The sequence below is a fragment of the Amblyraja radiata genome, chromosome 8 (assembly GCF_010909765.2).
Source record: "Amblyraja radiata isolate CabotCenter1 chromosome 8, sAmbRad1.1.pri, whole genome shotgun sequence".
Classification (NCBI taxonomy): domain Eukaryota; kingdom Metazoa; phylum Chordata; class Chondrichthyes; order Rajiformes; family Rajidae; genus Amblyraja; species Amblyraja radiata.
In genome coordinates this window covers 12,153,544-12,179,450 of record NC_045963.1, presented here as the reverse complement: position 1 = coordinate 12,179,450, position 25,907 = coordinate 12,153,544, and the positions used below count along the sequence as shown (strand labels likewise).

At 40.6% G+C, this 25,907-nt stretch overlaps 1 protein-coding gene across 2 annotated transcripts in view; it reads right to left on the bottom strand.

Moving 5' to 3' along the window:
- Positions 1-25,907, bottom strand: part of efemp1 (EGF containing fibulin extracellular matrix protein 1) — a 77,214-nt gene that overhangs the window by 8,591 nt on the left and 42,716 nt on the right. Inside the window, exons 5-8 of one of the 2 annotated variants that reach the window (XM_033025174.1) lie at positions 11,708-11,830; positions 7,679-7,798; positions 5,396-5,515; positions 888-1,007 (exon numbers count right to left, since the gene is read on the bottom strand). In XM_033025174.1, the coding sequence (XP_032881065.1) occupies positions 888-1,007; positions 5,396-5,515; positions 7,679-7,798; positions 11,708-11,830 (483 nt within the window). The remainder of the gene's footprint in view (positions 1-887; positions 1,008-5,395; positions 5,516-7,678; positions 7,799-11,707; positions 11,831-25,907) is intronic. The other variant, XM_033025175.1, reaches the window with a different exon arrangement.

Below are 25,907 nucleotides of genomic sequence, written 5' to 3'. Positions count from 1 at the left end.
GACCGGAGGTTCCGCTGTCACCTCTGCGGGCCGTCCTCGGTGAACGTTTTCAAGGACCTTTCTTCAAGGACCGAAAAAATGTCCGCTATCCGGAGGTTTTCGTTATTTGGATCTTCGGATAAAAGGTTGTGCACCTGTATTACTTTCAATTCTAACAGCTGATGAATGAATATGAGATATACACATTGAGAAGCATGAAAAGCAATATCACAACTGCAGGAGGTAATATATCAGTTCCTGAATGATAGTCATTAGTAAATTCTGTAGAGAATTCAGGAGAACCCACTTTGTCCAAGAATAGTTAGGATCGGACTTGCCACTATAAGGCATGTGGTAGCTATTTAGTAACCATAGTTATTCAAGCAAATAATATTTGAAGACGAACGAGATAAACATATGAACAAGATTATAAAAAGTATCAGGATATAGTGATAGGGTGGGGTAAGGTCAGATGGGAGGAGGTTCATATGGAACATATTACGAACCAACTGAGATAAATGGGCTGCATCACTGCTGTAAATTCTATGTAATTTGCTTATTATATTGGTTCTTTAAAGTGGCTTTGTTTAAAAAAGAGAAACAAATGACAACATACAACATAAAATCAAACTAAGTATTATTAGGGGCTTTACGTGTATGCCTGTGGCTTTTATAATGGTTAGCAGTTGTTTTATTAGGCATTAGAGATGGTCAGAAATGTTAACTGTTGTGATAATTGTGATTTTTTTCTTATTCTCCAGAATTGTTCCATCGCAGACTACTGGTACTTTGAGATATTACGTAGTATCGAGCCAGGATGACACAAGAATAATTTCACATTTTCAGCATCAAAGTTACAATCATATTCTAACTATATGAAAAAATAAATATTGTTTGAAATGACCTACCTTGGCACATTCTGGTACCCAGAAGCTTATATCCCTCTGGACAGATACAGGAGAATTGTCCTGGTTCATTTACACATTGGTACTGACACATGTAGCTTGAAAAGGCACACTCATCAACATCTGCAGTTCAGGAGAATATACATTAATTATACAATGTTCTAATAAAAAAGTTTTCAAGTGGCGCTTGCAGCATAGACTTGCAGTATTTTGCTGTTAATATTGCAGTTATTTATGCGATTATGAAAACAATTCACACAAGAACGAGAATTTGAGCATTGCGTACAGTTCTGGTCACCTCATTGTAGGAACGACGAAGATGCAGAAGAGGTTCACCAGAATACTGCCTGGATTAGAGGTTATTAATTACAAGGAGTGGCTGGACAAACTTGGATTGTTTTGTTTTGAATACAAGAGGATGAGGGAGTCCTGATGGCAGTATACAACATTATGAGAGGCTTTGATAGGGTAGATGATCAGAATCTTTATCCCAGGGTGGAAATGGCAAAGACTGGGGAGCATATCTTTAAAGTGAGTGGAGCAAAGTTTAAAGGAGATGTGTGGGGCATGTTTTTTTACATAGAGGTTGTTGGATGCCTCATACACGCTGCCAGGGTTGGTGATGTAGGCAGATACGATGGTGGCATTAAAGAGGCTTTGAGATTGGCATATGGATATGCAGTGTAGATCATTGTAAACAGGTGAGGTTAGTTGATCTTGGTTTTACATTTGGCATTGACATTGTGGGCAGCAGGACCTGTTCCTCTGCTATACATTTTGCTGTTTTATAAGAATGATAAGTGGTATAATTAACACTGAAATTGTAAAGGTAATGTTCAGAGTACTACATCAGCATTGTATCCAACCTCACTTCATTTGGTTTTGCTCAATAAAGTGACAATGACAAAATAAAAAAACACTCCATTCCTATAATTGACATCTTGTCATTTTTAATAACAGTTCGTGCAAACATACACAAAATGTAATCTCTAGGAATGGATATCAACAAATAATAAACGAATAAATCCAAAGGGATTGATTTCTGGTGAATGCTACCAATAGCTACTATTTCAATATGTTTACAGAACAAGGTCATGGAAATCATTTTTACATTGGTGGCCAACATTTATAAATGTTATAGAATGGAAAGTGCCTGTGTCAAGATCATGGATGTAGAACAGGCTTAGTTAACCTGAGCCAAAAGCATGAAAGGTTAGACCTTGATGTATTTTGCTAAGGCCATCCGCCAGCTCTGTAAGTGAGAATGTTTTGAGGCCAGTGCCTTTCAGGGATTTTCTCTCATCACTAACTCAATGGCATCAGATGGTTTTAGTTCCAGTATGGAACAAATTCTGTCTACCTTAAATTCTTTCTGTTGTTTTCCCCTTTTTATTTACATTTTTCATTGAAAGTTAACAGAATTCTCCCTCAAGCTGTTTTTCTGGTCTTTCTTTGTAAAACTAATGTTCTTGGGTAACATTTCAAAGTTAGTTTGAATCTTACAAAATTGTAATTTAGGCAGAACAAAGAGAACATTTATATATTGATGATACATCCTATCCCTCTTATAAACTGCAAAGTAATAACTAGAATGATCAATTGGAGAAATAACTAAAACATTAACCACAGAAAATAAACACAAAGTAGTATGAAATAAAAGCTAGATTTTAAAATGAGAACCGAAAAGGACTATATTCAAAATACTCAGGAGATCAATTAGTATCTGAAACACAAAGTCTGATTAAGATTTTGATTAAATCCTTCATTGGCATTAATCTAAGTGGCCTGATATTTCTAACATTATTTCTTCCCCATATCATTGAAATTTAAGTCTGGATACAAAATTATATTACAACATTTTTTGGACGTTCGTTGATTAGCTTTTCCGAGCGGTATTGAATAATGTGTGAAAATAAATATTAGATTAGTCAGGTTGTAATTGGATCTTTAATTTTGTCAATTTCTTTTTATTTCCAGAGAACCAAAGTATTGAGCAGAGCATGAAGAATACCAAAAAAAGGACACAGAATGCTCAGCAGATCACGCGGCATCTCTGGAGAACATGAATAGGTAACTTTTTGGGTTGGGTCCCTTCTTCAGATGATTGTGGTTGGGGGTGGGGGGGGGGGGGGGGGGGGGGAGGGGAGGGGAGAGGAGAGAGCTGGCAGAGAGGAGGAGAGAGGAGGGTCAGGATAAAACCTGGCGAGAGATATATGGAAGGTAGACAAAAAATGCTGAAGAAACTCAGTGGGTGAGGCAGCATCTATGGAGAGAAGGAATTGGCGACGTTTCGGGGCGAGACCCTTCTTCAGAGATAGATGGATACAGGCAAGGGGCGGGCAGTTGATAGATGATTTTCAAAGACCAGAGATGAAAAGACAAAAGGTTTCAAAGGTGATATGTGCAGTGATATGCAAATTACCATACAGCCATACGAAAAAAAAGCAACAAGACATACAACTACATAAAAGTTAACATAAACATCCGCCCCGGCGAATTCCCCACATTCCCCACTATGTTGGAAGGCAAAAAAGTCCAATTTCTTCCTCTTTAATCTTCCGCAGTCGGGGCAGTCGAACCATCCGTTGCAGCGATCGAAGCCCCTGCAGCCGGTGGTCGAAACTCCCGCGTCGGGGCGATTGAAGCTCCCGTGCCGGGGCAGTCGAAGCTCCTGCGGCCTGGAGTTCCCGGTCGGTCTCTGACCAGAGACCGCGAGCTCTGTGATGTTAAGTCCGCAAGCACCCACGGCTGGAGCTCCGAGGTCGATCCCTGGCAAAGGGATCGCGGGCTCCGGATGTTAAAGTCCCTTAGGCTCCCCGCGGTGGACCTCTCACAAGTCGGTCTCCAGCAAAGGCCCCCAACTTCTCAATGTTAGGCTGCAGTACGGACGAAGGTACGATATGGAAGAAAATCGCATCTCCGTCGAGGTAAGAGATTAGAAAAGGTTTCCCCCAACCTACCCCCCCTCCCCATGCCCCCCACATAAAACAACCTAAAGAACACTAAAACCATTCATTTAACACATACTATTAAAACACAAAGAAGGAAGGGACAGACTGTTGGCGAGGCAGCTATTGCTGGCGCCACCCGATGGTGTGAGATAAGATAGAAGAGATGTGAATTGTGAGGTAAGAAGAAGGAATATAGGTGGAAGGAGAGGGAGAGGGGAGAAATGGGTGCAAGTCCAGGTGGGCACAGGAAATGGAAAGGGTTGACAAGGGCGGGGGAGGAAGCGGTCTGATTAATCTTACCTACTGTAGTTCAAAAATCATAGTAACAATCTTCAAATCTTATTATGTTTTGTCTGAAATGTCGAGTCATTTTTGATTCTTGGTAATAGTAGATTTATAGTATAAGTAAGTTTCTTTCTAGGTATCTAACTAAAGGGTAGAGAGGTCTCGACCTGAAATGTCACCTATCCATGGTCTCCAGAGATGCTGCCTATTCTGCTGAGTTACTGTGTGTCCTTTTGTGTATCAACCAGCATCTGCAGTTCCTTGTTTCTGCACTAATAACTAATGTACCTACTGCATTAATACAGATGAACAACATTCAGTAATTGAGTTCCCAAAGTTTGTTTACAAATGGAAAATTTCCAATATGTAGACATTGACAGGATGTTGCATGAACAGGAAACCTACCAACCCCCCCCCCCCCCCCCCCTCACATCCTCTCCCCCATTACCCCTCCTCTCTTCCATGTGCTCCACCTGGATGTGCACATTTCCCCTCCCCTTCCACCCATATTCCTTCATCTGGCATCACAATTCACACTCCTTCTATCCATATATAGTCATAGAATGATACAATGTGGAAACAGGCCCTTCGACCCAACTTGCCCACATCGGCCAACAATGTCCCAGCTACACTAGTCCCACTTGCCAGCGTTTGGTCCATATCCCTCCAAACCTATCCTATTCACGTACCTGTCTAACTATCTTAAATGATGGGATAGTCCCAGCCTCTACTACCTCCTCTGGCAGCTTGTTCCATATGCCCACCACACTGTGTGAAAAAGTTCTCTGGTACTCGATTCCCCTTCTCTGGGCAAGTGAGGCTGTGCATTTACCCGATCTATTTCTGATTTTGTACATCTTATCGTGCACTTTGTGTCGTTTCATCTGTGGCCGTTGTCCAACCATCTGTCTAGCAAAACCCCCCTTCACCTTTGTCCTACCCCTCATCTGTTCGAGCTTTCTTCATCACACCACTAAAGAAGGGTCCCAACCTGAAAAGTCACCTATCCATGTTCTCCAGAGATGCTGTTTGAAATGCTGAGTTACTCCAACACTTTGTGTCTATTTTTGTAAACCAGCATCTGCAGTTTATTGTTGAAGAATACCAATCTAAACGTGAAGAATACCAATATAAACAACAACTTGTTCTACTGGCTTTATACGTAATAAATGCATGAGCTAGGATGAAAATCTTATTATTTTTATGTTTGAACGACATAGTAAAAATAAAGATTATTACATATTAATAGCTTCACAAATTTAAAATGAGCATTACCTCTGCATGTGACTTTGTCTGGATTTAGTTCATATCCTTGGTCACACTGGCAGATGAACGTACCCAAAATATTGAAGCACTGATGATCACATGGTGAACCTGTCTCACACTCATTAATATCTCAAAGGAAAGAAAATTTTCAATCATCAACCAAGATCTAAGCAAAATAATCTTACAACAAAAAGGAACAGAATGCTGAAAATGTACACAATTTTAGCAAACACAAGGAAGTTTTCAGTGAAATGTTTCAATGCCATTTTTCCAAGGCAGCCATTTCAAAAACCTTATCTGCAGATCCTACCATTTCATCCAAGTATAATGTGTCATTATGATTATGGAGAACATGATATAATCCACTCAGCAAAGTTATCAATACATAAAGACTGACAGTGAATACTGCCAAATGTTCAGGAGGTACATGAAAACAACAAGGATGCACTCTCACATCAAGAACTGACATAGGAACACAGCCTGGCATAGAGTCATGTACCCCTCTCAATTGGTAGGAATGTTTGTTAGGGTCAGATACTTCCAGAGAAGTTCTTAGATCTAAAGTTGCAATCATTTTATGGAATTAGGGACATAGAATCATACTGAACACAATCAGGTCCTTGGGCTCATTGTGTGTCCAAGACAGCTTCAAGTAACTATCTATACTAATCCCATTTCCCAGCACTGGACCATAGCCGTCTATGCCTTGGCACTTCACCTAGATATTTCTTAATTGTGAGAGTACATGTATAGACAGTGCTTTCCAAATTTTAACCACCCTCTGTTTGAAAAAAAATGCTTTGATTATTCTTCAGATTATCATTAGATCACTGGAATTGTTTTCTTTATAAGAACTGCTTAAGGCTAGATATGCCAAACAAAGTAATTGTAACAGCATAAGTTCAGAAGGGGATGTTCTGATTAATCTTACCCAGTTCAAAAGGCATTGTACCAATCTTCAAATCCTACATTGTTCTGTGCAAAATGTTGAGCCATATTTAATTCTTGGTCATAGTAGATTTACAGTTTACAAAGGTTTTTTTATAGGTCTCTAACTAATGCACCTATTGCATTAATAATGGTAATAATGACTGACAACTGTCAGTAATTGAGTACAACATTTTGTTTACAAACAGAATTGCCAAACTGTCGAGACGGACAGGATCTCGCTTGAACAGGTAAATAATTACTTTTGTTACCTATGTTTTAATCTGGTCTCCCAACTATTCTTTGGTCAAGTACAGTTTCATGAGTGTCAGAAGCTCTATGATACTTCTCCATATGACAAGCCTTTCTTATGATTCTGGACAATGGTCAAGTACTTACTTGGACTGTTATCTGTACATCATCATAAGTTTGCAGAAATTTTAACAAAAAACATGTTAATGGGTATGTAAGGAGTTTCTGTCACACTTCCAATGAAGGTAATGATAACTACTCAGAAATAACTCAAGTGAAATTCTGGGCTATTGATTCCTGGTAGGCTATTTCACCTTGTGAGTAACACTGATAAACCATGACCGGTTTTCAGATGGTACTTGCTCGAGTGCATTGGAGTCAGTCAAGTTAATTCCACCGTAATCCAGAGGTACTGACATAAACTAAAAGCATCATATTGCCACATACTGTAACAAGGATTAACTGCAGTACACACCAAATGTTATGGTTCAGTGTCATAGCAGATGTGTGTTTACTCACTAAACCATCAGGGGAGATACAGTAACTAAAAGGTTCTTTATTACAATGTTTATTATATCATAAAATGCAGGTTATTTTACAAGGCTGCAAGAGGATTTTTTGTGGAATTATTGGAACACCAAGAATTACTATGAACAGTGGCTTAATGCCAGCTTGGCAGGCGTGAGTAGGAAACTTTTGCATTAGGGTATTGCTCACACTATAAAATAGCAGCTGAAAACAAGTCTCATAGAGAATGACACAAGGAGTTGTGCAGCAACTGCCAGGTTTAATGATGTCACGATAGAGAGCAAAAGATTCCCAACCACATGAGTTGTTGAATTCGACTTAAAAGGATGAGGCTTAAACTAACTCCATGTTGGTCCTGTATCAAAAAGGTACAGCAAGGTTTGTACTTTAATAGGGCTGAAATGTTGGAGTAACCTTTGGAGAATTAAAATTAAATATTCTTTATACCTTTATAATTAAGGTTTATTTTTGTATACTCTTTGGACACCTGATAAGGAAAAGTTTTGTTGTTCTGAAATTATTGGCGGTGGTGAATTGAAGCTTTAATGGAAGGTATCTACGTGATGAGTAACAGCAGATGCTTACCTCTGCATGTGCGATTGTTGCTTGCCAACTGAAAACCAGCGTTGCACTGACAGTAATAAGAACCAGGTGTGTTGACACATCCATGATGGCAGTAGGTGGCTACGTTACATTCATCAATGTCTGCATAATCATTGAAAAATAAATTACCCAACTACTCAAGTTTAAGAAAATCATTGCCAGACACTTAAAATGATTAGTGCCAAGGGCCATGGCCCAATGATGTAATCTTATCACAGCAAGGTTGTTTTATTCTGTTTCATGTCATATTTTATTGGTAACACTTTGGTTCATTCGGTCTTTTTTTGTAAGTTGCCTGCTAATCTACTGTACACTAGTAACAATTTTGACTTTGTTATTTCCTATTTCATCTCAGACCATAGTAGTGCTTAACGAATACAGCTGTAGTCGGGTTAGAATACTTGGTTAGTCAGCCGACAGGAGCCATGCCATGGCTAATTTGATACTATGGTTACAATGTGACCAGGGCTCTAGGTTGAACTCATTTCCTCAAGTGATATTGAGATTTTATGTCAACATTCATCATTTAATTTTAAAATATCTATTCTCTGGATGTGCAAGGTCAACAATATTGCCCAGACTTAACTTGCCTGAGAAAAGGCTGGTGTCCTGCTTTTGTTGTTGCAATGCATGTTATCTTATATAGTATGATTTAATGCAACAGAATGGCTCGCTTTGTTAGCTGGTTGAACCTTGGTGCTTAATCCATTACCCTAAATGTCACTCCCTCTATGACTGGTACATTATGGTGGCACTGAGTACCATGTACAAAATGCTACTATGTTTACTCACCTGGATGTTCCTAACAGAACCTGACTTCCATCATTGAAAAAAGGACAAGGGCAGCTTGGTTCACCATCCGCATCCCTCAAAATCACAGTCCGTCCGCACAAAATAAAAATTGTATTTCCTTTGGAATGGAACCTACCCATCATTTTATGGGAATTGCTTCATTAGCAGGAACAAATTGGTTCATGGAGGTGAATTTTTAATTGTGCCTGTACATCACAGTACTTGTGCATGAGACAATAAAATTGACGACTTCCCACTACCTTCACAAGCGCATTTATTGAAAGGCAATAAACAAACGTTAATATTCCAAATGTTAACACATTTTTAAAAATAGTAGTGTAAGATAAGAGGCATATAATCCAGAGCAGTCAAGAGCTCATAGGCCTGGGCATTAATTTAGTCTTGTTAAGGCATGCTAGAGTGGCAAGAGCCATTTCATCATGGCCGACAGCAACAATCTTTAGTGGCGCCTGAGGCTCAAGTTGCGAAACGAACTTTGGAAGTGATGTTGGTGGCAGTGACAGAGAGACTCCTGGCAGTATGGGCTTGGAGATTTGTGGCAGTTGCAGGAAGGAATTATGGAGGAGTAGTTGGCCAGGTCCTAAAGCTGTTTTGGGTTTCATCTCCTTCCAACCACCCTCCCCAATGTTTTTGGAATCGTTGGGAAGCAGTTCAGGCCTTTAGTTGGAGCTGCTTTTCTAACACTGCTATGGGCCAGGAGGAATTACATTATAATGCTCTATCCAACTGAGAACACATCTCCAGTGATCAGAACCTCCACCCTTTCCAATATCTTCTACAGTCCGCTATCTACTCCCACATGCCTTCCCTGTGCTCTGATCTCTCCCAGACATTTCATCGATGCTTCCTCCTCTCCCAACATCTATTGCCACTCTTCAATATTTTCTTTATCCTGATCTGCCCTAAGCACCCCCACTTGAATCACTTGATTTCCGTCTCTTTCTCCCTTGTTTTCTCCTCCTCCTTGTCCATTGCTAATGCCTGACATTCAGCCAATCTCTCCATCAGGTAGACAGTGGCTGGGAAACAGATTTCAAAAAAATCCCACTGTTAAATTTGGCAATAGCCAAGGAAAACCCCTTGTAAAACTTCCCTTGTAGCCCCTGTCCCCTCCCAGTTTCATAATATTGCAGCCAACTTGAGCAACAGCTAACGGAATATAGTCATGAGATCATATTTCAAAGCCTCACTGCACCAAGGTCTTAGTTATTTTTATAAAATGCTCCTACTCTGGTGTTTTTTTACACATAACCAGAACTGAACTTTATGATCACTCATTGCCAACTACTATTCTATGAATTCAACGTAGTTCAAAGAAAGGGATGATTTAGTACTTGGAAGTCTGTGTTCCTGGATGGAAATTGCACTTTGCTTTTATAGCTTTACTATGTTTTACTGGCAACATTTGTTTTTTTACCTGAAATATGGAATATGTAGAATGCAATTCTTTTGATTTGAGCCAACGAGTAGAATGGTGTTCATTTCCACTGAGGCAGATTGTCCAGATGATGTAATAATAAATACAACTAGCTTGGAAACAATTTAAAGGGCAATAAATAGTGTGTAGAAATCAGTGATTCTATCAGTATTAAATGATAAATTCATGTTCATTGATATTGTATATTAATCTTGGTGACTGCCACTTTCTATATAATAGAGGAATGAAAGTACAGTAAATACAGGGGAGCGGTGTCCGTTATTGCTGATTTCCGCTATAACCGGTAACACGCAAGGGATTATCATTATAATCAGAACGGCAGATTCATAACAAAAGAACACGCAAAGTGTTGGAATAACTCAGCCGGTCAGGCAGCAACTCTGGCAAACATGGACAGGTGATGTTTCGGGTTGGGACCCTTCTTCAGACTGATTCAGTCTTCTGAGTTATTTCAGCACTTTGTGTTGTTTCACCTTAAATCTAGGCGCTGATGCTGCTGGTCTGCACCAGCGAGCCTTTCTTCAGCTGCTGCACAGTCTGGTTGACACGTTTGTGGTTGTGGCAAATGTTGTTGCCCCTGGCCGGCAGCACTTTCTTCAAGCCACTGATAGGATGTGCTCGGTCACAGTGGGGCTCCCTCTCCCTCTCACCAGCTGCTGCTGTGGACAAAGTGACGCGAGAAGGAGGAGAAGACAGCAGTGGAGCAGAGCAGACAAAGCGATGGCAGACAGGAAGAAGCGGCAGCTGGTGAGAGGGGAGGGAGACCCACCGTGACCGAGCATGTCCTGTCAGGGGCCACAACGTGAGCCACAATAACAGTCGAGTCAAACGGATGGTATAGGCAGTCGGTGAAGAAAGGCTTGCTGGTACACCTTGTGCCTCTTCTCCCCCCCCCCCCCCCCCCCCCCCCCCCCCTTCACTGTCACATCCCCCTCCTTCACTGTAATCTCCCCCGCCTTCTCACTCAGAGTCGCTGAGATACTCCACCTTTGAAGATGTCGGCAACTTCTGGGGAGAAGGAGGTGGAAGCAACGGTATAACAGACAAAACGACAGGAGGAGGAGGAGGAGGTGGCAGTGAAGAGGGCAGCAGACAAAGCAACAGCCAACAGAAAGAAGCAGCAGCTGGTGTTAGGGGAGGGAGCCCCACGGTAACTGAGCGTGTCCTGTCGGTGGCAGCAACCTGAAGAAAGCGCTGTCCCCAGGGACTACAACGTGAGCCACAACAACAGATGCATCAACCGGACTGCATGGGCAGCTGGCACTGCCAGAGGCTGGGGAGGCCATGTGAGCCGAGGTCTGTCCGCTATATGCAATATATGCAGATCTGGTCTCCCCAGTAGATGAGATTTGCATTTCTGTTGCCATTGATCAAGTCGTCACTATTATTTCTATAGCACATTTAAAAAACAACTCTCGTTGACCAAAGTGCTTTACATTGGTGGAGGTACTAACGTTATACCACGTTAGTTCTTAATATATGTGATATATGTTTTTAAGCAGGTAAAGTATACACAAGTATTACAATGTATTATTATGTTTTAATGAATTTTTTAAAAACCTTTATATTAAAAAAAAAAAGTTTCTATTAAACTTTTGAGGTCTACAGTTTCTTGATTTAAACATGAACTGACACACCTTTCCAATGGTTGCTGATGATTCTCCATATGTCAGAAATATTATCCCTAGAAACTTTATTTCAGGATTTAACAACACAGAGCAAAGACAACATTCATTTCTAAGTAATTTTAATGTACGTACCCAAACATTGTTCTCCACGTTTGTGATAACCCTGCCTGCATCGGCAGCTGTATGAGCCTCTTGTGTTTATACAGATTAGTTCAGGACCACAGTTATGGTTTCCTAATGCACATTCATCGATATCTGTTTCAAATGGAAAAAAATACACGTACTTCAGTTGTGGATGATCAAACAGAACTGTTTCTGGGGTTTACTTACTTTTTGAATTCCGGATGTTTTCCACGTCATTTCAGCTTCCAAAGGCACATTGGCCTAGAAACTTAGGCACCAAATTAAGTCCTAGGTGTTGAATATTGTGAAGAAATGTTTTTCTTTGCATGTTTGCACAATGCCCTTCTCATATTTGTTTGGGTTGCTCCGTTACCATTCAGGCCACAAGCCAAAATTGTGCAATCATTGGCTAATATAGACAAATTAAGGTCCTTTGCTTGTTGGAGGACCCTTATGAGCTGCCTCATAATGAACTCACCCAGTAACCTGTGCCACTTTTATGGTGGAATAATGCTTTTGCACTCTTTTATAGGGTTCAATTAATATTTTCAGCTACCTGCTAGGCTGTTACTTTGAACTATCGTGCATTTGCATTCTGCCTGTCAAAATTAATTTTGCCTTTTGAAAACAAAGTTTTGCTGGCATTGCACAGTTTCAGGTTGCACTGTTGAATATAGTCAGCTGCCTTTGGAATTGGAGGGTGGTAGCAAAGCAGAAAAGCAGGATCAAGAGGGAAGAAGCGGACACTATAGAGATGGTCACATCTATAGGAGGAATTGAAGGTGCATTTCTCCAGTTGGTGGAATAATATACAATTTAGGTCCCCTTGTGAAGCCACAGATTGGACCACTCACTGGAAAAGCTTCAACATTTCCAGAGACCTTTTCCCCCTTTTAGACCACAGCACATGATAGCAGCAACATATCACATTTCATTATGTACTAGGAAGGTCACCTGAGACAATCTTCATAAGGAGGTGCAGCTAAATCATTTTGAAAGTAGTGCTTCACAAAAATCCTAATACAATGCCAATCCCTGACCAGTGTATATACAGGAGATGTTGCTGGGTGAAAACATGCTTCCGGAAGTGATTTATCCTGAGGCATGTCTGACTGCATGGCTGTCATATGGGAGGCCCAGAACAAGCATTGCCCACAGAAGGGCTGGAGCAATCTTTAGGAAGGAACTGCAGATGCTGGTTTAAACCAAAGATAGACACAAAATGCTGGAGTAACTCAGCGGGACAGGCAGCATCTCTGGAGAGAAGGAATGGAATAAGCTGTTGCACAACATTTTAGAGCCAAAATCATATCCTTTGCCTTTGTTACAATCAGACACACTTTTGACTTTGGTTTCAGCAATAAGTAGGATTCCTCCAAAGCTTCAGTGCCAGCTCCTGAGCTACTGCTATGCTTGAGTACACATTTCCTGCTGAATCTTTATGACTGACACTAATTTGATGTTACTTGATTAATGCGTTTACTTTTACAGCCTCCTTTCGGCTCTTTTGCATACTTCAGACACTTAGCCCCTAATTATCTTCAATTAATAAGCCTTCCATGAGTATTGGGCTATGGAGCGGAAGGCTTCCAAAGTACAACTACTATTTTTATTCTCTAGTCAATCCCAAGTACATGACTAAAAGTATGCAAACTGTTTCAGCAGATTCCCTTAAAATACAAACAGTTCTTGTGAGCTGTGGCTGTTGTGCAAGAACAGAAGTAACAGGAGATGAGGGGAAGAAAAAATGTCACTCAATTTAGGATGGTTCATATCCTGCTTAATTACCAAATGAACATTGTTCTTTATTGTGCTCTGTACTGAAAACTCTAAGAGGTTCTGGAGTGTGTCCAAAATTCCTGATCCCTCAAGGCACACTTCCTTACTTACGCCCTCTGCTCAACAAGCTTTATTTTGCTCTTTGTCCACTTTATCTTCAAGTACTGTTTTAAAGTTTATGTTATTCAATCATTTTCAGGATGTGGGTGCAACTGGAATGGCCAGCATTATCACCCAACTCTACCTCCTGTTGAGGTAGTGGGGTATCTCCTAAACCACTGCATTCCATTTGTTGTGGGTACTTCCATGATGCTATCATAGTAAATTCCCAGATTTGGGCCAAGCAATAAAGAAAGAACAGTGATATATTTCCAAGTCATTATGTGATTCGGAGGACAACCTTCAGGTGCTGATGATCCCCTGTGACTGCTGCCATTGTCCTTCTTGGCGATATATATTCTGTTTTGGGAAGTGCAGTTGTAGTAGTCTAAGTGAGTCTAATCTAGATGAGCAGTGCATTTTGTGGATGGTACACACCACTTCAATGTGCGCATGTTGGAGAGGGGATGAAAATTTAGGGAGATGTATGGGTAATCAATCAAGTGGGTTGCTTTGTCCTGGATGTATTGAGCTCTTTAAGTAGTGAATGAGCTGCACTCGTTCAGGCAAACGTAGAGTAGTCTACTGCACTCGTGCTTGTGCTTTGTAGTTAATGGGAAGGCTATTGAGGTATTCGGTAAGTGAGTTACTCTTCACAGACTATATGGCTTCTGACTCTTGTTGCCGTTATAGTCCTGTTGAATTTCAGTTCAGGATGTTCATGGTGGGGGATCTGGCAATGGTCATTTCAGTAAATATAAAGGGAAGGTGGTTATGTTCAATCTTGTTGCAAATAGACAGTACGTGTTTCTAACTTTACTTTTTTCGTATCACCATCCACCAGTAATTTGTACTGGGATATTTGAAACTGATACTGTGAAGTCTTCTTGGTTCAGAGCTGCAATATGGAGAGGATTTCTATAGAATTCAAGTGAGGGAAGTTTGTCTACACACGACACAGGTAACACAGAGCAAAATTATCTGTAGAGACTGATGAAATATCATTGATACTTTTGTACAAACCAGAGACTTGAGAAAGAAAGCCCAGTTCGGATTGAGCCTTTAAGCCAACTTTAAACTTTAAATCATTCTGCTTATTAAAACTTCCAGAGTAAAATTGAGCGAATCCAGTGATTGCAAATCAGAAGCCTGTATTACGGACCATTCTATTTTCAATTGAAAAATGGGATAAGACGTACAATTGCATGGTAATTGGTTGTCAGTTTGGTATCGTTCAATTTGCTATCCTCCGTTTGACAAAAGAAGCCCATTTTTACACTCACTTAACTTCTGGAAAAGGCAAAGCGTTTCCATTACATTATGAAGTGTTAACCCCTGAGTTATGAGAAAGTAGTTGATGCCAGTTGTAAGACTGTATTTAGATTTGGCAGGAGTGAGTGGTTCCAACAGGAAATATATTAGCATGTTGCAAACTTTTTCTTTGCTCTTGGCAGTTTTCTTTAAGTTCTTCAGTCATTGCCAGATACCAGTGCATTGTGCATTATATTTAGTATTTGGAGTGCCACCCTTTTGTTCACTCAGGAGATTTCTGTAATGTGCTGCCTGGACAGTTCACATCCTTTTCAGATGCATTTCTTCTTACCTATACTATACCCCAGTTTGAATTTGGATGCTGCAAGTATGTGCAGTGAAAATGCTTCTTCATCCAGAGTTTTATTTCACCATTTACATCTTATCTCGCCATCTATACAGCCTGCTGATAGTTGAAATAATATTGGAGGCATTGAATAGATTGAACTGAGCTTTTCTCCTTTTTAGCAGGGAATAAAGCAAAAATGTTAAATTATGTAAGATCCAATGTCTAGCGTTTTAGTTCCTCATTGAGCTTGCTAATTATTTGAACTTGTAGTAGCATTTCCCACTGAGAAGATTGTTCAAAAACACTGGAGTCAAAGTTTTGGGCTGTCTCTGGGCCGTACCATTTATGTTGCATGTGCCAACAACCTTCGTTGCTTTGGGAATTTCAGCCATTAATTTACACAAGGAGCGAATTATTTGAGCTTGATGAGTTACTGAAAAATGAAACCACTAACTGAATCACACTGTTTGATTCTGGTTGTCCTGCCAAAAGTTACTTGGTGACTGATGTTTCAGTAAATCACTTAGTCATGGTTACTTTTGAGCCACATTTAATAGCTGTATTGAGTGTAGGTGAAAGACTTTAAAGTAATATTTGCTCAGTGCAGATTTACAGTATGTTCAGCTAAAGAGCAGCACATGGTGCAGTTATGCGACAATGATTATAAACATAGGATCATAAAGTATAGACATAAAGAATAGAAAATGAGGAAATTCAGTTTGGAACATTGAGCTTATTTCTTGTATATAACAAATGGAATGTGATTTTCTTGACATGGTTCCTGTTTGAGGCATACATTAGTAATCTCCTGAAGAAGTAATTGAAGTCATGAAAGTTCAAAAATTATAAACGACTCCTCAGTTATCCAAGAAAATTGCGAGTTAGAGATATTTAAATATTAAAGGAGGCAAAGGACAAGGACTTAGAGACAAGATCTTACTGAATGGTGGAGGACCAAATGGCCTGTATCTTGCGCAAGTTGAGGATGTCATCTTAATGATAGATTCTACATTTCTGTACTTTAACCAATTGCAGTTAAATTGTAGTTTGACTAAGCAGGAAGTGGACAATGTATTTCATATTGGTTCTTTATTTAGCTTTTACGTTAGACTTTCGAGGTACTGTGCGGAAATAGGACCTAGGCCCACCGAGTCTGCGCCGACCAGTAAACCCGATGCACTAGCACTATCCTACACACTAGGAACAATTTACAATTTACCAAAGCCAATTAACTTACAAACCTGCACGTCTTTGGCGCGAGGGTGGAAACAGCAGCACCTGGAGAAAACCCACACGGTCACAGGGAGAATATACAAATTCCGTACAGACAGCATCCGTAGTCAGAATAGAACCTGGGCCTCTGGCAATGTAAGGCAGCAACTCTACTGTGCCACATTGTGCCACCCTACCACAAGTGCCACCCTTTGAAAAGCTTCTTCCGAAACAGTCAATTAGTTACTCTTCCGGCCAAGGAATTAACTGATATACAGTGTATTAAACTAACTCTTCTGGGAATCATTTCTTTAGTACCGACTGAAACAAACCTTCAAGTTTTTAAACAGAAAGTGCTGGAGTAACTCAGCAGGTCAGGCAGCATATCTGGAGAGAATGGATGGGTGACGTTTCGAATCGGGATCCTTCTTCAGACTGAACCCAACCCGAAACGTCACTTATCCTTTTTCTGCAGGGATGCTGCCTGACCCGCTGAGTTACTCAGGCACTTTGAGTCTATCTTCATTATAAACCAGCAACTGCAGTTCCTGCCCCTATGCAGAACTCATAGACTTCATCAACTTCACCACCAATTTTCATCCTGCACCCAAATTGACTTGGACTGTCTCCGATACCTCCCGCCCCTTTCTTGATCTCAGTCTCCATCACAGGAAATGGACTATTGACTGACGTCTATTACAAACCCTCCGACTCCCACAACTATCTCGACTACACTTCTTCCCACCCTGCTTCCTGCAAAGACTCCATCCCCTACTCCCAATTCCTTCGTCTATGCCGCATCTGTGCCCAAGATGAAGTGTTCCATACTAGAACATCTGAGATTTCCTCACTCATTAGGGAATGGGGGTTCCCCTCTCCCACTATAGATGAGACCCGCACTCATGTTTCCTTGGTACCCCGCAGTTCCGCCCTTGTTCCCACTCCCTCTAGTTGCAACAGAAACAGAGTCAAGTTCAAGTTCAAGTTCAAGTTCAAATTTATTTGGTCACATACACCTTTGGGTCCCCCTAGTCCTTACCTTCCACCCCATCAGCCGTCGCATACAACGCATAATCCCCCGATATTTCCGCCACCTCCAATGGGAACCCACCACTAGCCACATTTTCCCATCTCCACCCCTTTCCACCTTCCGCAGAGACCGTTTCCTCCTCAGCTCCATGGTTAACTCATCCCTTCCCACCCAAACCACCCCCTCCCCAGGTACCTTCCCCAACAACTGCAGAAGATGCAACACCTCCTATACCTCACTCCTCGCTATACCTCCTCCCTCGTCTGTCCAGGGACCCCGACAGTCCTTTCAGGTTAGGCAGAGGTTCACTTGCACCTCCTCCAACCTCATCTAATGAATCTGTTGTTCAAGATGTGGACTCTTATACATCGGCGAGACCAAACACAGACAGGGTGATCGTTTCACGGAACACCTTTGCGGAACCTACCTGATCTCCCGGTTGCTGGACACTTTAATTCTCTTTCCCATTCCTACACAGACCTTTCTGTCCTCGGTCTCTTCCATTGTCACAGTGAGGCTAAACGCAAGTCGGAGGAACAGCATCTCATATTTTGCTTGGGCAGCTTACAGCCCAGTGGTAGAAATATTGATTTCTCTCACCAGGTAGCCCCGGCATACCCTCTCTCTAACCCTTCCCCACCCAAGTCACACTAGCTTCTGATTTTCACCTTAAAAACAGCTAACAATGGCCTGTTTCTTTTATCATCGTTACTTTTTTGCACCTTTCATTCATAGTTCTTTATCTCTCCACGTCTATATCTCTCGTTTTATCCCTAACCAGTCTGAAGAAGGGTCTCGACCCGAAATGTCACCCATTCCTTATCTCCAGAGATGCCGCCTGTCCTGCTGAGTTACACCAGCTTTTTGTTTCTATCTGCAGTTCCTTTCCACACACTTCATGTTTTCAAACTTGCTTGAGGTAATGTGAACAAATGAAGTGAGCAATAATTTGTTGAGAAAAGACATCAAGAACAGGTCAATCTTTACCTTTAGCCTGATAAGATGGGGGTCAATTAGGCATTACACTGGATATGCTAAATATGAGAGAAGTTGCTTGATCTGCAGTGCCAGCTTTAAGGCCAGGTGAGAAGTTGAAAATCAGCCCTGATGTGTGCTGGTTTGGGTGTGATGAATGCCCCTCTGTACTACAGATGAAGCAGCTTGTGCTGCAGAATGAATAAAGTTTCCAGAAGGAAATAAATGGTCATTTTTGAGACCACAAGTGTATATGAAAGAAAATAAATTTACATTTCAGTACAATATCATTGGGCCAAAGGAAAACATTCTGGGCTTGGTTCAGATTTATCTTCTGATACCTGGTACTGAGCCAGCTCAATTAAGGAAGATTGAAGTTCATAGAAGAGACTGCATTTCTTTCTGAAATCTTCTTTTGGTAAGAAGAACGAAGTTAATCCAAGTATCAGCTTGTGTTCTCAGTGATCACATTGACTTCTGCTTAATTGAACACAATGGTTGAGAAAGTTTTGGTGAATTGTCTTGTAATGCATCTTCTTGCACTTTCCACATTGTGTCAAAACACTCACTGTACTCTGAAAAGTTGGAAAATACCCAATTATCATATTAATCTCTTTGCAAAACAATGCATTTCTTTCCCAAGGTTTTTTCCAATGTCTGCAATTGATGATATTCAGAGATAATCCCGACAATATGTCTATTTTTCTCTATTTTTATTTACTCTCCTTTTCTTGTTTCTTTTATTATTCACAAAGAAAAAAAATCCAAATCACGTCTGTAACGATCAAAATGTTGCACTGTACCCAACAGCTTCAGAGTACATGGGTGCAAAGAACAAATTGGTTCTTGAATTCTATTGTTCTCAACGGAGAAGTATCTGGCATAAAAAGATCTTCAAGATAAAATGTAAAATCAGCATCATGGTTGAGCGAGGGACTTTAGTCACCAAGTTTTGCTGCATTTTGTATTGGGATACCGTTATGTGATTTAAAGTTAATTTGTAATTTAAAAATAACTGTGCATCCTCAATATGAATTCACTTTACATACACGTTAGACCCAGGATGAGAAATGGATTGTATTCTTCAAAATTGTGCCTTAATTACACATTTCTTGTTTATTTGGAAATTATTTTTAGTTTCCTTGAGTAATGCACACAAAGCAAGAGTTATGTAATTTTGGAAAAGTGCCACAGCTGGAGCCTGCAGTCTGGGTAAACAAATCTTCTGGATACTGGGCAAGTGTGAGTTCCAGTTAACAAATCAAATTAGAACTTGAGTAGATGGTATTTGACAGGATTAGCTCTGAATATTATCAATAGTAGACCCAAGGGAAACTCAGGGAAAGAAAATTAAGCAAATCTCTCAAATGCAACACGTCATAAACCTTTCCTAAAATCTTTTTACTTCGTTTAAATCCATGTGCATCCAGTGTTTAAATGAGAGCAGGTCAATGTTGTCAAAAAAATCTTGCGTGCCAGAAACAATAGCCAGATGGTTAAATTCATGTACGCGTTGGAGTGCTGAGGCAGAAGTTTTAGGATTTAAACAGCAGCATGAAACATGTCAAAATTATTTTCTTTCAGTGCAAACTATATAGCTGAGCTCCTGGGCTTGGAAACTTCAATTATATCTCAAACCTCTGAGAAATTCTGGTATAGTTATAATTACTGCATGATTCCCTTTGTAGTACCACATGCATTTTGGGGAAATACTATTAAAAAATGTAGGGAGAGGAAAAAAAGTATAATGGGGAGCTGGCAGAATAAATACTAAAGGTTGTATCGGTTTATTAGACTATGGCAGATCGGTCTTAACTTTAGGTCTGTTGTTCTTTTCTGGTTTTCAATAAACAAGCTCTCTGTAATATTGTTATCTGTTTGAAGGTTAAGTTGAGAAAATGAAAATAGATGGTCTGACCATTTTTTAATTGTTTTTTTTGCTTCCCTTCCACATTTAATCAGCGTTCCCTGAAAGTTCACATTCACAACAACATCACTCTCCTTGGCAATCGCTTCCAGTTCTGACTTATCCCATTTGGATTACAATTTAATTTCCACCCTTTGTGATTTATATCCACCTTATATTATGGAAAACTCCATCTTGTTTATTTTCCTAAGAAACACTGTCCTGTTTTTTTGTATATCTTCTGTCTATTCACTTTATCTTCACCTCCTTTTGGATAAAGTATGAAGTCAACTGTCAGATATCTCCTTTGGCTCAACATCCAGCTGTTCACCTGGGATGATTTCAGTGCTATATTAATTCTGATCAATTCATTACTTCAAATTACAGGTAATCTATTGGCTTTATGAATGCCAATATGTCTTTATTTTCATTCATTCAAAACTTGACATATTTAATTTTCAGTTTCTCTTTTAGAATTTATCATTGCTGTTGATTATATTTAATATTTAGTGGAGATACAAATGTCTGGAAACTTTTCTCCTTTAGATGGTGTGAAGCTGAAGTAAAGAATGTGGTAACAGGAATAGGTTATTCGTACCTGGACTTTGCTACCCCCGTTAAATTATTCCACCATTCCTCCTGGCTGCTCTACATCTGACTTCATCCTTTACTGTGTTTCCATAAATTCTTAATGCCCTTGATTATGCTGTGGCTGTGGGATTTAGTGATCTGGTAGTATCAGGCACTCCTGCTGATGTAATCGGTTGCATCATTTATTAGCATACAATTAGCAATCACAAAGGATATTAATTAAGTGTCATACAGATAGGATAAATCAGAACTGGAAATAATTGTCAAGTTTTGATACCTGACCAAACACACAGGGTTGCAAAATGCAATAAAAAGATGGTCAACGTGTTAATAGAATATTCATTTTCTCAACGTAATCTTCAAACAAATGGTAATGCTTCAGGCTTGCTTAACAGTAAGGGCACTTACATGAAGTAAGTGCCCACAGAGTACTGTGTTGCACAATGCTCAATTTGTAATGGCAATCAAATCTAATGAAACATTTTGTAGGGCTTGCGATTGTTTAGTGGTAAGCATGTGTGGGAATATTTTTGGAGCAACGATTCAATGTTTCTTAAAGGGCCTGTCCCATGAGCATGCGACCTGCATGCGGCAAGCGCGACCAAACAGGAAGTGGGGGCCGCGCGGAGGTCGAGTGATCCCCGTACAGGGCCAGTCCCACCAGCATGCGCCTACATGCGGCGAGCGTGACCAAACTGGAAGCGGGGGCCGCGCGGAGGTCGAGTGAGTGACGTGAAGTTCGAGCGAAGTCCGCGGGAAATTTGCGCGTGACGTACGGCGTCAAGACATGCGTACGGCATCGAGACGTTGCGGGCCGGCAGGCCGTTGCCACGCGGAATTTTTGAACACGGTCAGTTTTTCAGAGCCCCGCGTGAGGTCGGGACCAGCTCCGCACAACTCCATATGGCTCCGGCGATCGAAGTGGGACCGGCCCCGCGAGGCCGTACAGCTCAAGCGACCACGTTAGGTCGCGCTTGCCGCATGGAGTCGCATGCTCGTGGGACAGGCCCTTAAACTGTCACTAAATGGGTTTAAATTGTTAAACCTCAGGTTTTCTGGTCAGATTTCTGTCCCTGAGCTGATAGTGTCCTGTTAATGAATGAAATACTGGGAGGTGGACTGAATATCAAATAAAAGGATATTTGAGTCAATGGTTCATAAATTGGGGATGGATAGCTTTGATGCTCAGATGAGAATATCTACCCAAATTCTCTTCACTGTTGATTACCATTCAATGCACAGGAGCAGCTGGTAAATTGCTTCAGAGCAATAAACACACTAGTTAGAATGGAATCTTCAATTACTAGACTGGAGACTTCCATTATTTAGGATCTTAAAGCCTGTCTCTTTAATAATCTGATAAATGGTAAAGTTTGATCACATTAGCATTGCTTCTAAACACCAGTGACACAAAATGACTGATCTAATATAGTTCAGCATGAATCCTTGTAAAAAAAGTAATAATTTTTAGCAAGACAGATTTTACTTATTCGAAATGAAGGAAAATGAAATGTATAATTGATTAAATATACTAAATTGTTGCTTTTATGGTTAGATATACAGATAAGGCTGGCTCTGCTTTCAATCAATCTATCATCAACAAATCTCAGTTGCCTAATGTTAGGTCAGGAAAAGAACTTTTAACAGAATAATTGGCTCTAACATATCATGAATAAGCTAAAATTGATTTTTTCACAGGAACAATTAAAATGCCATTACTTGTTACATATTTTTCTAAGATGATTAACTGTCAGCAATTCTTCAATTTTTATAATTCAGAGTTAATTTGGGATTCTAATTAGAATGAGAGTTGTCTTTATTATTTCACAGGTATTAAAAAAAAAAGAATAAGATCACAGGATAACCAGAAATTAGTCTGTCATTTTAAATTTGTAAATTTGTTAGGGCGTAGACTTGTAATCTTTTTTATTTTTTCCATTGTTACTTTCTAATCAGATATTTTTGTTTAAACATTTCATATGGAAATCCTTTTCTTGATACTTTCTCCTTTTTTAGCACATACATCAACTAGTATATTTTTAAAATCTAGAATGATCATAAGTGATCATGGAAATTGAATTGTGTGCATAACTTGTCAAAGTAAAAATAGTGGCAGTGATGTCGGCTTATATTGCATCTTTTAGATAAGTGTAAAGCAAACGTCATAAGTGGATGAATACTGATATGCTCTGAAAGTATACTATGCTTGCTAAGAATTTGCAAGATGTGGTGAAAAATATTTAAAACTTTGAGTGATTTGCACATTGTGGTTATTTGTCTTTTATTTATTCATTTGCTCTGTCCATGAAATGATCCAGGACAATTAATAAATTGAAATACTACATTTTAAAATTTTATCATATCATTGATTCCCATGAATGCATGATAATGTCTTTATCAGAGGAACACTCAGAGATCGGTGGATGATGAGCCAAAGAGGAAGTATCAAAAATGCGATGAAAGGCTTGGTCAAATTAACTGAATTTTAAGGAAAGTTTTCAAGTGGTGGAGAAGAAGAGCAGGGAAGATGACACAAAGGCTGGTCAGCTGGGATGCGGGGCTGAGTCCGTGAGCCACACTGATTAAGTCCAAAAGCCATGCTGATTAAGTCCACAAGCTGTGCTGATTGAGTCCACAAGAGTGGAGTCAGGGAAGCCGCTGCGTGGAGTCGGGGAAGCCGCTGGCTGGAGTCGGGGAAGCCGCTGAGTGGAGCCGGGAGGTGCTGTGTGGTGCCGCGGCCGGTGGCCGCTGTTTGGAGCCCTCCCCCCACACAACCCCTCCCCCCCACAACCGCCCTTACCCCTTCCCCGTTCCCGCAGCATCTCTGGAGAACAGGAATAGGTGATATTTCGAGTCGATACCCTTTTTTTCAGACGCCAGCCTCCCATTTGATTTTATACAGTTTGTTTATTGTTTCAACAGGTCCATGGCAGACACCATCTCCCTGGCCATTTGCTCATCATTGGAACCTGTGTCAGACTCCCATTTATTGATTGTCCTCAACGCCATAATCCCAACCAAACTCATCCTCAAACTCCTGTACCTGGAGTCAGCACCCACTTCTGCTACTAGATCCTCGACCTCCTGACCCATAGACCCCAATCAGCGAAGATAGGTGACAAAACATCCTCCATAATAATTCTTGACATCGGTGCCCCACAAGTTTCCATGTTCAACTCCTTGCTACACTCCTGTACTCTCACAACTGTGTAGCCAACTTCTGCTCTGATGATGAGGCAGAGTACAGGAAGGAGACGGAGAGCTGAGTAACATGTTGTCAAGATACCAACCTCTCCCTCAATGTCAGCAAGACGAAGGACGTAGTAATTGATTTGACGAAGCGAGGTGGTGGACACACCCCAATCAGCACCTCTTCCATTGTGTGTTTCTTTTCCTCCGTTTCTCACCTGATCTATCATGACAGTCGGGTATTGCAACATGCCCCTTGAGCAGGGCAGACTGTGGTCATTGTTTCAGGATGCCAATGACACGGTTATTTTTATTTCTTGCAACAGATTGGCTTTCTTATATGTTTTCTCAGCTACTGCTTGGGAAGTGAGTCAGTGACACGACTTATTTTGTCAGTGGACAGGCTATGTTGCCAAGTGGAGAACTGCGCAGAACAAATGGCAACCCTGCACTGAGGCAAAGCCTACAAACCGTAAAAATCTGTGAGCGCTGTTAGCTTGTCTCTGCAACGGGGAATGGATGTTATATCCCTTTTCATTGAAAGTCTTGGTGACTTCCTCTTGGAGACACATGTTTAATTATGGTAAATAACAATTTCCCCCAGCAGGAACTTCCAAAGGAGCCAAATGGCAGCTTTCTCCCGGCTATGCTTAACTCCATGACAACTGAAGACAGGAGTGGTGTTTGGAAACAACTGAGTTTTACACTAACCTTTCAGTTACCACCAAGAATTTAAGAAACAGTCAAACTACTAAAACTGTTAACAAGTATGTAATGTGTATTGATAATCCAAAACATACAGAACTCCAGCAGCAGATTAAAGGAATAATTCAGCAATCTGTTAAGTCATAGAGTGATACAGTGTGGAAATAGGCCCTTCGGCCCAACTCGCCCACACCGGCCAGCAATGCAACACTAGTCCCACTTACCTGCACTTGCTCCATATCCCCAGTCCAAACCTGTCCCATCCATGTACCTGTCTAATTGTTTCTTAAACGATGGGATAGTCTCAGCCTCAACTACCTCCTCTGGCAGCTTGTTCCATACACCCACCACTCTTTGTGTGAAAAAGTTACCCCTTGGATTCCTATTAATTTTTTTCCCCTTTACCTTGAACCTATGTCCTTTGGTCTGCGAATACCCTACTCTGGGCAAAAGACTCTATGCATCTACTCGATCTATTCCTCTCATGATTTTGTATACTTCTATAAGATCTCCCCTCATCCTCCTGCGCTCCATGGAATAGAGACCCAGCCATGGAATAGAGACAACCTCTCCCTATAGCTCACACCATCTAGTCCTGGCAACATCCTCGTAAATCTTTTCTGAACCGTTTCAAGCTCGACAATATCTTTGCTATAACATGGTGCCCAAAACTGAACACAATATTCTAAATGCGGTCTCACCAACATCTTATACAACTGCAACATGACCTCCCAACTTCTATACTCAATACTCTGACTGATAAAGGCCAAAGTGCCAAAAGCCATTTTAACCACTGTTGTGAGGCAAATGAAAATTTCTAATTTACTTAAACTGTATTTAAGCTTTAAGCAACTAATTTCTGTAAATCACATCTTCAAAGCACCTGGAAATTATTGCTGATTCCGCGGGTGCGTACACTTAATTCTCCCCTCCTATTTATAAGTTGAGACAGTCAGGAGGTTTAGTATGACTTGATGACCGTCGCAGCACTGGAGCATCAGGAGATAATGGTGTTTCAATAGCTGGTGGTCATCAGCTTCACTCATATTGTTATTTACATTTTCAATTTTAGAATTACTTATAGAAGTTTCCATAGGGGATGATGGGAGTGTTGAAGGAAGTT